The sequence below is a fragment of the Molothrus ater genome, chromosome 13, assembly GCF_012460135.2.
Source record: "Molothrus ater isolate BHLD 08-10-18 breed brown headed cowbird chromosome 13, BPBGC_Mater_1.1, whole genome shotgun sequence".
Lineage (NCBI taxonomy): Eukaryota > Metazoa > Chordata > Aves > Passeriformes > Icteridae > Molothrus > Molothrus ater.
The window spans coordinates 7,841,877-7,855,952 of record NC_050490.2 but is presented as its reverse complement, the minus strand read 5'-3'; the positions used below and the strand labels follow the sequence as shown (position 1 = coordinate 7,855,952).

Genomic DNA, 14,076 nt, shown 5'->3' with positions numbered 1-14,076 from the left:
GTCCTCACATATTATTTTCTAGCTTTCTTTTTCCCTAATGGTTTCTTCCATTCTGTCCCTGTCTTATCTTTTACAGTCCTTTTTAATCAGTTTGCTTTTGCAACAATGAAAGTACAGTTTTTCATGTTTTGGGAATTCTTTGAAATCTAAGCACATTCTGTTCTCATTACACCTTATTTCTTCAAGTATTTTGTTGCTAAAAATTGAATATAAATTTTATAAAATAAAATAAATAAAAATTCAATCTAAACTGTCTTGAACTAATGCAGCTTTCAGTTGATACTGTATGGACTTACTTTATACCATTGAGGTGTGTGCTAATGTAAACCCAGAATCCCCTAAAAAGGCTTGAAGCTGAGTTGTGGCCCCACTCTAAGTTGCCTGGAAGTTTAGCCTCACCTTGTTCAAAGTAATGAACAAAACACTATTTAATGTGATCTCTTTGAGAAGCTTTTCCTGCACTCAGCCCAATGGCATTTTGCATCTTTCTAATCTCAGGCACAGTCTGACGGGGGGAAAAAAGTGACAGAACGAACGCAATTAATCTTTGCATCATTGGGAAAGAATAGTCCAGACAGAAATACTCAGAGTTAATGAAAAGTAACAGCAGTATCAAGCCTCAAGATTTTTTGTTTTGCTTCAAAACATTGGAGCCACAGTATTTAGTCATAGAAGGTTTTGTTTGATTTCCCACATCTCGTTTATTTATGGTTTGTTTGGGTTTTTTTTTCATAAGAGTGATAAATTACTTCATTAATATAAGGACTGATTGTGCATTCCATGTGGCTGATATAGTTCATCTGCAGTGTTTAAGGAAAATTAATATATATTCACCTAATGTATCATCTATAAAGAGATGGATTTGGGGACAGAATACTTTTCAACAGAAGGTGATTAATCTATTGCTCTTCTCTTCATGTGGAAATAATGTAAAAAGGCAGATTCCTGAGAGTTTTCATCTGTGTAACTTCGCTTCTCTGTTTACATCAGAAGATGGTCACAATAGAACAGTATTGTGTAAGCAGGCTGGGGAAGAAATGGTTACTCTTGCTATACATTTTAACAAATATGTGGTACTGACGAAACAAGATTACTGCAAGTTAAGGAATCTATTCTGGTGCTGTATTGGGAATGATAATGAACCACAGAAATATAATAATCCAGTTTTTTCAGCTGTTTTGGTTTTCTTTTTCAACACCATGTTTTTGTCTGTCTTTTCGTCAGGTAAACAAAATGATGGATGTCTTTAAATCTTTTTTTGGGGGGGATGGGGAGGTGGTGTGATAAGAAGCTGTAGTTGTGCAGGATGGGAGGACACAAAATACGTTTTCAGATGATGTGGGTAGAAAGCGATAAATACAATATTCCTGCACCCAAACTGGTTAGCCACATTTCCTTTTTCACTTGTGTATGTGTGCACTCTGAAAATCCTCTACTAATATTACAAGAGGTAAAATAGTGTTCTAAAGAATTGTTAACCACTCCATGAATTCAATCAGGATGGTGCTGATGAACCAAGGTATATTGTTTTGACTCAGCTTCGTGTGCTTGTTTCGTGCACAGGAGAGTGAATGCATTATTTTCTTGCTACTGGTTTCGCTGGAGTCAGGCATAAGTCTTTATACCCTTCCCTTCCTATTTCTCTACTGTCCTTTGATGGAGAAAAGAGATATCAGAGACTTAAAACAGAAAATGGCAGCCTGTCCAGCTTGAGATTAATAGATTTGTAGAAAGGTTGCTTTTGAAAAATTATGGCAGGAAATATAATCAGTTACTCATGAAGATGATACATCCATCTTTTTGTGTGTGAAGAAAAAGCAAGTAGTTACATTCACCAGCTAATCTAAAGTTGGTGCTTCATGAAAGGATGCTCTGTATCAGTTGCCTGCTACACACTCAGTCTGTACTTTTTCCCCACTAGTTAAGTGAGTGAAAGGATTAAAAAACCTGTTTAATATATCTTCCAGGAAACATAATAGTGTTCTTCTGGCTTATTGTGTTTTAATTCTGTGGTTACAGCATTTGTTCTTATCAGGAAATCTTAGATTATAATAGTGGGTCTCTTTGTAAACAGGATAGTAACCAAATGGATTGAAGAGCAACAGTTTAATCTAGCATAGTAACTCCTGCTAAATCAGTGTGCATTACATCAGGGAAATGTATGTCACAGCAACATTTGTGTAACAGTCTCAGATTCAAAAAATTCTACTGTTACCAGATCCCTTTTCCTAGAATAGCTCCACCTATTCTTTAAGCATAAAAAACAAATAAACAACCAGGTAAACAAACCCAGACAACACCCCAAACAAAACCAAAAAACCCAACCAAACAACAGCAAACCAAAAAAACCACAACAAACCACCCCCGCCCCCCACCTCCCAACGTCCTTAATCAGTAATGTTTGGCAGAAATCTGTATTTTGGCTGTTTAATAAAAACAAGTAGACAACCCAAAAAAACCCCAAAAAAACAACAAAGCAGAGCAGCCCAAACCTCTTCTGTTAAAGAATGACTTCTGTTTTTAAGAAAAGTGATTGGTTAAAACTGCTGGTCTCCTCCATAAATGAAGAAAGTCTCTGCTACTCTCCTCCTTATGATAGCAGGAGGCCGTTTAACACTATTTTAATTGACTTTGGAATTCATGTTGATTGATAAATATTCATGCAGTTTGTCTGCTTTTTTTGAGCTTAAACAGATTTAAAGCTGCTAGAGCTGAGAGGAAAGCTGACCATGAATATCAGTTCCAAGGAGTTTTTATACTGGTTTTGCTGGGAAAATTAACACCATATTGCATCATCAAGAATGAAAAATATTTTTATTTCCAAAATATTTAAGCATTTTCTTCAGATTGTTATGCTTTAGAAGTGAAAATAACACTGCATAATTTTTGAATGCAGCTTTGGGATAAAGGAATCTTGTTAAGGCATCAGGCTAAAAAAATATCTAGACACACATTTAAAAAATGTAATGACTTGGAAAATGTGAATTTGTAAATAGGCTCAAGTCTTCCTCTCATGTATTAGTGAAGTAGAATATTACAACAGAGTGTGTTAGAGATTCTCTGTTTTGCTGTCAAAGGGAAATTCTGAGTACTCCCATGGGACAGGTAGCAGGTTTTTTTCTTTGTGCACATTTTCCAGGTGATCAGTGGAACACCTAGACAGTTGTCTCTCAGGAACTCTAAATAGAAGGAAATACCCGAAACCTCTCCAGTTATTGCTGATGCAAAATTATTGTTGATACTGACAGAACTTTGCTAATCATGAGGATTGTTTCCTTGAGGACCTGAGAGTATTCTTCAGATGGCCTGCAAGTTTTAGTAAATCTGAAAATCAAGACCTATGGTTGTGTTGATGACAGAGCCATTTAAAAACGTCTTGGATGCTATGATAAAGAATATGGTGTGCAAAAGATACAAGGATACAAGTTAGCTAGGAAAATTACCACAGAAAATACTGTAATCTGTTTTTGCTAAATTAGTAGTGGCAAAGAGCAATCTGCTGACTGACACTCAGGTAGCTTCTCTAGAGCAGATTATTGGAGCAGCAGCAAGTGATTTGTCAATGCTGTCAGAGGCCCATAAACTATGGATAGGTCTGGGTATCACCAGTGCAGCTGCAGCATCACCAAAGGAATTCTTGTCCTTCAGCTGCATATGTACCAAGATGGAATAAGGACAGACTGATGTGATGGATGTACTATTAATGAATTTAAAAATGAACCAGGAGAGAGGAATATTTATAAAATGTACTTTTTAATCTTATCCTGTAGCTCTTCCTGATTCATTTTGTACAAACAAGATGAAGCTGATGCTCTTCTGAATCCATAAGGCAAGGAGGGTACTGCAAACATAAAGTAGGGGAATTTTTCCTTAGGAACTTTTAAAGGCATGTTGGGTGAAATTTCCTTTTTCTAAAAAACCGTGAAAGTAAAGGGCAAGGAGACATGCCTTTTTCTATTAGCTATAAAAAGGGATTGAGGATTTCAGAAGGATTTATGCATGTCCTATCAAGCACAAAAAGTCCAAAAGTACCAAAAGTCATCCTTTGAATTCCAGTGTACCAGTCTATAGTTCTTAACATCTGTGTCTCTCTTTGGTGTTTAGGCATAATTATTTCAACTTATTATTTCAAGCACAGCCAAAACTGTAATTTGATTTTGAGTTTACCTATAATATAAAAGATGACAGTAAATAACAATTTTGGGCTTAATGCTAATCATATGGCTTAATGCTAATCATATTATTTCAAATATTGTTCTTCTCTTGTATCTCTTAAGCTTGTTTGTTATCAAAAGAAGAAAATCTGATAACTTTGTCGTATCTCAGTAAGTGTTATTAGCTTGATGTCATCTTTTTATTTTGTATGTGATTATACATTGATTCATTTTTTCTTTCATTGCCGTAAGTCTTGAAATTAGCTTAGCTAATCTAATTTTTTTAGCCTTCTACTTTGGGGGTTCTGAATGTTTGTAATGTTTAAAGTGTTTGAGATTGTTTTAAATAGTTCCTAAACTTTATCTCAGAAGTGGAAACAACTCCACAGAAGAAGAAACAACTTCATGCCAACAGCAGCTATGAATATTATACCCTGTGAAATATGTGACTGTTGCTCAGACACTACATTCTGATCCTAGCTGTACATGTTATTCTTGCTCTTTAAGAGTACTATATTTATATGACTTATGAATGTGTAATCATTAGCATTTTATTTAACAACAGGGGTACACTTTTGAAGCAAATCTTTGTCTTCCCAATTCACCACATTTGCTTTGATCACTGGAATGGCTGAGTGGGATCTATGTGTTTTACTGATGCAACCAACCCAGATGTTGCTCTTCAAGATACATCTGATGTGCTCAGCAGCTAATGGGCTTTCAGTCATCAGGGCCAAAAATAGAAGCAGTATGAAGTAAATGCCCCAAAACATTTTTGCTGTGAGCACTTGTGTCTTTGTCACCAACTGCTTTGACCTTCCGATCCGCTCTTACTGCACTCAGCTCTTTGCTACTGCCCTCGTGTTCTCTGTGACCCAGGGTGGACAGCAGTTCACCCCTCTGTCCCAGGCTGCCACCAAACCTCCCAGCCCTGCTGTCCATTCTGTCTATGCTGTCAGGATAAACCAGATTGCTTGTCTCAGTGCAATCCTCATGTTCAATGCAAGGAACATGGTATTTGTTTGTTAGAGTCCAGAGGAACTGCTCTCACATTTGTTCTCCAACCACGGAGCTGTTTGCTTGGATTTCTTTGGAAGTGATCTGATTGGACTTCAGCTTGCAACTCAGACCATGATACATTTGTGGCATTGTTAGCTTTGTGATGCAGAAAGTTTTGCAATAATCAATTATCTATTTGTTTTCACAGCAAATAATTAGTTACTTGGTTGCATGTACTGTTATCACATATATTGAGGGAGATGAAATATGTCTTTTCATCCTTTTTGCATAATGTATGCCTTGTCATTTTAATGCTTTCTGGGGTGAGAAGCGAGTGCTTAAAATGCATGCTGACTTTTGCTTCCTACTATCACTGTAACAAGCCAGAGACTGTCAAGAGAGCCCAGTCTTTAAGAGAATGGTAGTTTTTTGAGCTCACCACATTCTGTAATCAAACAATTCTCATGACAGTCTATAACTTACTGTTCTAGAGATAAGTTCTAGAATTTGGTAGAAGCATCTACTAGCTGTTGAAAAACAATAGAAAATAAAGCCATTAGAAGTCTAATGGGACTCAACTTCTAAACACCAGAGATGTTTTTAAAGCATGTCCTTTTGTTTCAGATTTGCAGACCACTTTATTAATAGAGACACAAATGCAGTTTTCATCCTCACCAAACTGACCTCCTGTTTTGACTCTCCATGTATCCACTAGTAATTTTTCTACATCACTGCTAGTAAAATGCTAGCAGCAATTCTTGTATTTCTCCTGTCAACCAAGCTTTATTCAAGTTTGACCTTCTCTTTGTCAGACAAGCATCACTCATCCCTTATGATGTGCTAGCTTTAATATTATCTTTCAAGCGTTATACGCAATCTCCATAGAATAAGCTTCAGCAATACAACATCCTCTGGGCTTACACAGTGTAATGTTCTGTTCTCTAGTGGCAATAATAGCTTCTGGGTGCAGCATTTATTATTTTAGCATGGCTTAATTTGTGTCATTGTTTTGTCCAATCTACTTCTTTAATGTCCTGCTTCTATTCAAACCTGGTTTTCATCTTTTATTTCCATTTCTTGGCAATAGATACTAATTAAATTGTCCATCTCAGACTTGAAACTACTTCTGACTGTGGGTACTTTACACATGTTATTTTCATGGAACAGTTGTATTGTTATCTAATTCCAGCAAGTATTTTGTCTGAAGGCTTTGCTTCCAGGAACAATGTAATTATCAGTCAGTTTGACGTTCTTGCAGCCATTTTTCAGAATTAAATATTGAAATGGTACTTTGAGAGAATAATGACCTTAACTCTTTTTCCTATTTGGTGTTGTGCCAACAACACTCTTTGTTGTGCACTCTTACAAGAGTGGAAAATCAATGTTTTGATTAATTTTGATCCTAGGATTTCCTAACAGTTTAGATTTTTAGAACCTTGTTACAGTTCTTGTGCTATGGTGTGTCCTGACTGTGCAAAGGTCTGTCCTGACTTCCATATCTTAATTACTAATATACCTTTCATGCTTGGAACCTCTGTCTTGTCAGCATCCTTTATAGATTTGTTTTTTCCTCAGAAAATTGGGTCTAGAAACTGGTTGTCTTGCATGATTAATTTCTATTTTGTGTAAGAAGTTACAGGTGACAGCATTGCTAATAGAATGAATAAACTGGACCATGACTGAAAACTGAAAACAGTTGATAAAAATATTAAGTTAAACTCTTCTCAGATCTGTTAATTTTAATTCCAAGATTGAATAGCAATTATGCAGTATTAATGAACACTTGTTGGAAATTTTACTTAGCCTACATTTAAACTGGTAGATGGCTAGAAAAGAACCAGAGAGCTTATTTGAGGGTACTGAAAAAATGACAAGCCCCTCTCACTTCATTCTGCAGCCATACCTATATGTAAACTATTTTCAATCGAAGCCAAGATTTAGTGGATATGCTGAGAATTATACAGTTTGTTAATACCTGATAACTTATTAAAGGAAACTTAAAGACTAATTTTATCTAATTTCCTGCTTAGTTATCTAATTAAATGTAATTGACTGCCTTAAAAAATAAAAAGGGCTTGTGCACGCTTTCCTTTTGCCTTCAATATTTGACATTAGTAAAAATAATTTTCAGTAGTATGTAGATAGATGACCACCCTGCTGTTCATCATTCTGCTACACAGGTTTATAAATATCAATGTGGACTGTACTGAGCTGAAATAGCGACAATTAAGGAGCAAAAGGATTTTTCCTATAATCCTAGTAAAAAATACCTTCCTCTTATCTACAATGGCCTGTGGTATAAAGGCACAATCTGAAGGCTATTACTGGTATTTCATAATTTAATGAATTTTCAATTAAAATGTAAGGAGAAACAACTAATTAAAGTAAGAAGGGTTACCTATAAGAACCAGTGTTTCCACTGCTCCTAGGTGCACTCATTACTTTTTCATGTTAGTATTTTGACTGTGTGGATGACAGAAGTGAGTTATATGAAGATAAGCTCTTTTAAGTAAATCATTGTCACTCAGCAGTATAATCTGAGATGTCTAGCCTTGAATCCCTGATTTGAAAATACATTCAGTGGTCTCTTACATAATCACAGTTCATTTCTTATCTACATCAAGGAATGTTGCTGTCTGTTCTGGTAGCCTAACGACTACTAAAGTGACTCTGTACACTTCCCGATTTGGTGCTATCATACGTGCAGAGAACACTTCCACAGTTCAGATTATTTCACTCATGGTGAGTTCAGAAGAAGCAGTAAACAATGAAGTTTTCAAACTAATTTTGTCTCTGAAGATGCATTCATTTGTTACAAAGAAGAGATATTCTTAAGATCTCTTTTTTGGGAAATTTGCGTCACTTGTCCACTTTATGCAATTTCTATTGAGAAAAGAGACCATTAGATGGGTGCATTTTTTTTTGTATGTAGTGACTGCCAAGAAAAGCAAGTTAAACCAAAAACATACCTTTCCTCCTTCCTAATTTTGATTGTCATTCTCCTCACTAAATTTAGGTAAAATTAGGTTCCAGTAAAGGAAATGTAGTGAAATTAGATTAAGTTGGCTGAAACCAAGAGAGGTAAAGAAAATTTTATATATCTATCTGTCTCTCATGCTCTGAAAAAAATCCATTTTATGTAGAAGACAAGTCTCAACAATTTTTAATATAAGTTTTTTAAAAAGTGAATTAATCATATAATTCATGTGATTCTTTAGGCATTTGATAGCAAAGTATCTGCCAAGTATTTAAGAATTGCATTCCACATGAATAATACTGAGATTTTTTTCTGCACCTTTGCATGTCAGTATTAACAATTTTGCTATGATGAGACATTCTAAAAGAAGGTGCAGGTTGCATAAAAAGATTGTGGTGAGGCTTCTTAAATTACAAATAGTGTCTTGCTTAAATCTTCCCTCAGTCCCCAGATTTTTCTTTGCCTTTTGGACTCTTCCTTTTTTACAATTTGGAGAATGGATACCTCTGCCTCTCCTACCCCGTTGCTAAGTGCTGTCATGCCTTTCCTTTCATTGATGTCCAGATGCTGATCCAGCCCTCTGGGTTTTACTCCTCTTTTCTTTAGGCCTCAGAAAAGCACACCCCACCCTGTTGCCATGGCCAGCCCAGCTTACAGTCACCTATTTCCTCCTGGTTCTGCTTTCACCCTGCTTATGAAGTGCTGTAATAATTTTAGAATTGGGAAGTTAGATCTTATGGCTGTCCAAATATTTTTATATGCTTGAAAGAGTAGCCAATACTATCTGATATTGTGAGACAAATCCATTTCACAAAAATTTTTTTTTAAAAAATAGAATATTTAAAGAGTAAGCTCATTTTCATAAATCTAGGCAGTCAAATGCTTTGATCATATAAGCTGCCTTTAAAATTAGTGGCAGAATAGAGCCTTTTAGTTCCCTGATTGTCACTACTGTAGATTATGCAATTTACAGTTGCCAGTATATTTTGGATTTATGTGTTTGAGTGTCATTTTTCCTGTATATAAATTGGTTTAAAAATTAAATGTGGCACATGTTTAAGGTGTAAATTGTTATTTTGTGATGTACATAACCTGAGATATCTCTGAACATCTCAAGAATATCCAAACTATTTAAAGGGTCCTTGAGCACTCCCTTTGGGGTGGTGGGAAGATCAGTAAGGTGACAATTAAAACAATGCTCTTTCATGTATGCACTGTACTATAAAGTACAAATGTGACAAGGCAATAAAATGAAGGTAGTTTTTTCTGTCAGCAAATATTTTCTGTCTGATTGTAAATTTTCATGTTGTGCTCTTGCATTAAGCAATTTATAATGAGATATATATATATGAAATAACTTACACTTTCACAATTGTAGTTCTGTTAGTATTTGGGGAGTCATTTCTGTCATTTTATGAGTAGCTGTAATAGAAGAGTTACAGTTCAGGAGTTGGGCTGGGTAGCGTGGTCTCTATATCCTTAGAAACAATTGCCTTTTCCTTGAAAATAGAGCATTATTTATTTGAACACCATAAATATATTAAATATATATTCATTATTATTTAAAATACATTTTTTAAAAAGCAATAAAATTAAAAATCCCATGGAGATGGGGTATAGTATGTGAAATACTGTCCACACTGTCCTTCATAAGTGGCAGGTCTTCTTATCTACCAAGAACATCTTTTTGTTTGTTTAAAATGTAGTGACAGTGATCTCACCCCAATTATATGGCTAAGCACAGGTGTTATTTGGATTCTGGTCTACATTAACAGATTAAAACACTGACAGATTTTATAGCATGAGATTTTTTTCATAGACTGGTTTTTCTAACCTGTATTCCCCTTCTTCCCAATTCTCTTTCAGATAGCGGTTCTGTGGATGAAAAGGTTTAAAACCACCTATTTGCTCTAGGGATCATGTATTTTGTTGATGTTTGTTTGTGACTTACTTGACCTGTTTTGTTCCATCATTTTAGTTGTGAAATCTGCATGGTTTTTCCCAGCTTTCCACTCTTTTGTTCTCCTTTGATTGTATTGCAAATGTGTTGCATTTATATACAGGGTAACCCTCACTGTTGTGCTTACCCTAACTGCCAACACAGGGGTCTGCTACTGTCAAACATGATTCTGATTTTTGCCTCTTATTATCACCTACCCTGCATTATCTATAGGATTTAAAGGGCAACAGTATTTGGGAAGCAATACCTTACCTTCCCATGGGTTCTTCCACTGTGTGTCACTAAATGCTGAATGCTATCAAAATGTTTCCCAAAGGAACAGTTAGTCTAGCTTTGGCCTGGAGCTGACCCTGCTAAACATTTTCATATGTCTTACATGTTTGATGCAGTTAAATTCTGTCCAAAACTTAACTAAAAGCAACCAAGTAACTGTACTTTTTTTGATCTCTATTAAAGGCTCGGTTGGTAAGTGCAAGTTCCTTGGATGCTTCCAAGCTTTATGCAGTCCAAGCATTTGCTGGGTAAGTAAAAGTATAATTGATAATTTTTTATTTGTATCTGCAAATTATTCTTACAGCATTATAGTATTTTTCCTAAGCTTTCTGTTTTAAGAAATTGTATTATTTTAAAAGGAAGATAGGTTCATTGTGTCTTCCCCTTTTAATTTTTTTTAATTCATTATTTTCTAAGAAATTAATACAACAATTCCAATGGTGAGGTCATTTAGATAACAGATTTTACCTCTTTGCATATAAAATAAGTGTCCTTTAAAGCTGTAGCCCAATTTTGTCTTTCTTCTGGTAAATGTATAGTACTGCAATTCTAGCAATATAATATCACTCTAGTACTTGAAATTAAAAAGTCAAGGGAAAAGATCTTGCAGTGGCTGAGAGTGTATATGGAAGAAACCTGTACATTTTGGTTTTTTGTCTCCAAATGAAGTTATCGTGCATCCAGTTCAAGAGATTCCTTCCTATTTTGAATACTTTCTTATTATTCAATCTGGAAAGGTAAAGAAATAAAAGCCTTTGGTAAAATTTATCAGTTATATTAGTTACCTAATTAAAAGGGGTATTATCCTCTTGCTGGTGCACTCTGTAAGTACTTTTTTTACTGTAATTACAATTTATTACAAAGACAAGGTGATGAGATTAAATTAATCATTCATCTTCAGCTTTTACGTCTGAAATGCTATACAATTGACGCTATGAAGTTTTTCCTGTTTAGATTCCTATTTTGAGCAGAGGTGGGTGTCACTAAAAGGTAGTTATGGCATTAATTTGCTTAATATTATGCACTGCATCAGATGGCTGACAGTAGCTCAATATTAGCTCATGTTTTTAGATGAAACCTTACTTCTTTTGCTGACAAAGTTTAGACCTGTCCTTGCCTTGCTTTGCTCTCCACAGTATCTTTATTCAAGCCTCTCTTTTACTAGGCCTCCTTAAAAACAGTTATGCAATTTTCATTTAACTTCTCATTCAGGCAAAGAATGCTGTCATTCCAAAGACATTTGTGGCTCTGTTTTAATCACACTTCCCACTCTACTCCTTCGTGCAAAAACTAATGCTAATTTCTAGGATCCCTCAGTCTTTTTATTGCCAGCACAACTGACTGCAGTTAGCTCTGACTCCTTCTCCCTCTTAGTCTCTCCAAAAGGTTTTGCAATTTGAAGTGAGGGAGGATATTTCTTCCTCACAACCATTGTTACCATGCTTTTTCTATGCAAAAATACCCCAGCTGACTCTCTTCTATCTCACTCTTCCCTCTCTGCCATAGCACAATGCTGTGACCCCACCTCATGCACCAACACCCCCAAGTCCATGGCAGGGACTGCAGCTCTCTATTCTCTGCAATGATCTTCACTTGGTTGCATGAAATGAGAGAACAGCCCATGACAAAAAAGTAAAGACAAAGACCAAACAAAGCATTTCTGGGGCTTCTCATGCAACTTCTCTGTTAAAAGGCAGAAACACCACCTTTCCTGGTTTTTCCATACCAGTATCACATAATAACATCTTCATTTTATATTTCTTTACTTTCTTGAAGATGAGGTACTTTAGAGCTCATTATCGCCATATTTTTAAAAAGTGAAAGTAGGTCAGCTGGAGCTCTCATCATGTGTATGGATCCTGGGTAGTTCTGTTTTACTTTTTCCAGAGACTTGCTCTTGTGTTCATTTACTGCTTCCTAATGAGCAGTCAGAGACTGATAATTTTACCACATGGCCTAATCCATTCTGAAATTCACTAACGATACACAGATGGTGCTGCATGCAGATGATTACTCCTTTCCTTCAGTGGCATTGTCTCTATGGTAAATCAAATTTATTTTTCTTGAATTCTCTGACAAATTCAAATAGATTACTGTTAGGCAGAACATTTCCAGAAGCACCAAAAAATAGTCAATATGACAGGGTTTTTTTCTGTGCCTTTAATGATAACTTTTATCAAATTATTATGATTACACTTCATCATCTTCTATGTCAAGTTATTGTTGAGTTATAATTGGATGTAGTGAGGAGAGTAGACAATTCAATGTATAACCTACATTAACATGAAAATTTTTCCCTTGCTGTGTTATTTCTTAATGATGACTAAAAGGAGTTTAGTAAGAACCTCTATTTTAGTCATATTTTTATGTTATAGAGCAGAATAATAGATGGAAATCCTTTTACAGATATTGCCTCTATGTGAGCATAAGAATGCCTTATACACGATAAGTTTTATTTACTGCTGATGGAACTGCTCCTGAGTAGCAAAAAGCCCTGAGTTTATTTTTTGGTCTCTGTACATTTACTTTTCACAATCTCAGAAATGTTATTTTATTTCTATCACACTTTTGCTGGGTTTGTAAGTATGTCTGTAAGCTGCAATTTGGGTCTACTTTGATCTTTATGTTATTGAAAAAAATTCTAGTATCACAACCTGGCATGGGAAAATGATTGTGGGAAAATATAAAGGAATTGCATAAACAGACTATGAATTATTTTCCCTTTCTTAGAGAATGGTGTGAGTGTATCAGAAGGAACCGAAAAATTCTTCACTGATTTTAGTTATATCTTTTCTCACATAATAATTGGAACAGGTGTAAATAAACTTTGGGCTTTCAGATGAAAAACTCTTCGTAGTGAATGCAGTTTTTATATACAGAGATAGAAATATAAGAACTGAAAAGGTATCTGAGGCAGTGCCAGCAAAGCACCTTGCAAAGAAACTTGTTAGGTCTTGAAAAATCTGATAACCTAGCTTCTCTGAGAATTTCCAAGTATCTGTAAATTAGAACTGACAAGGTATATGGAGATCTTCCAAAACCCTCTGTGGAAAAAGTTCAGGAAGATACCTGTGTTAATTGTTTGGAAGAGTCAGAGAGAATAAGGCAAATTTGTTATCCAGATCAATATGTATTCTTTTAAATTCTGTTGGTGTGTCAGCCTGTTATTCTTTGAAGTGACTCCAAGTTGCTCTTTGTTGTTGTTTCCAAGTTCTGTGTGAGATCTAACTGGGGTTTAATTGTGTGCTCAATTAAAAAGCTCAGACCAGGCAAGATTAAAATAATGATGGTCACCATGGAATTATTTTAAAATGTGACAAGTTCTGTTTTCCACAGTTGCATGGAGTTATTTGAGATGTGATTATGTATTTAGCTGGATATTTTAAAATTTTGTATCAAGTTTAATTCAACAATATTCATTGACATCAATGATGTTCAATATGTAATGTTGTCCTGCATCTCAACTACCAGATATACAAGAACTTACGATGGAAAGCTTCTCCTGTAATTTATAAATCAATGGTAAAAAGTTTTAGAAGGTATCAAGCAACCATTTAGCTTTAGCTACTCTGCTTTGGGTGAATGCCAGAAGAAAAAGCACCAAGAACACTTGCACTGGTTTTTCAATTGGATCACATGCCTTTAGCTGAGAACTGCTAATTTTGATTTTTAACTGTAAATAGAAATACTATAGGCAGTTCTTAAGGATGTAG

General features: G+C 35.3%; 1 protein-coding gene across 1 annotated transcript in view; it reads left to right on the top strand.

The window, feature by feature from the left end:
- The window catches only part of UNC13C (unc-13 homolog C), a 131,350-nt gene that overhangs the window by 15,909 nt on the left and 101,365 nt on the right, over nt 1–14,076 (top strand). The window contains exons 3-4 of the mRNA XM_036389812.2: nt 9,997–10,019; nt 10,547–10,611. Coding sequence (XP_036245705.1) covers nt 9,997–10,019; nt 10,547–10,611 — 88 coding nt within the window. The remainder of the gene's footprint in view (nt 1–9,996; nt 10,020–10,546; nt 10,612–14,076) is intronic.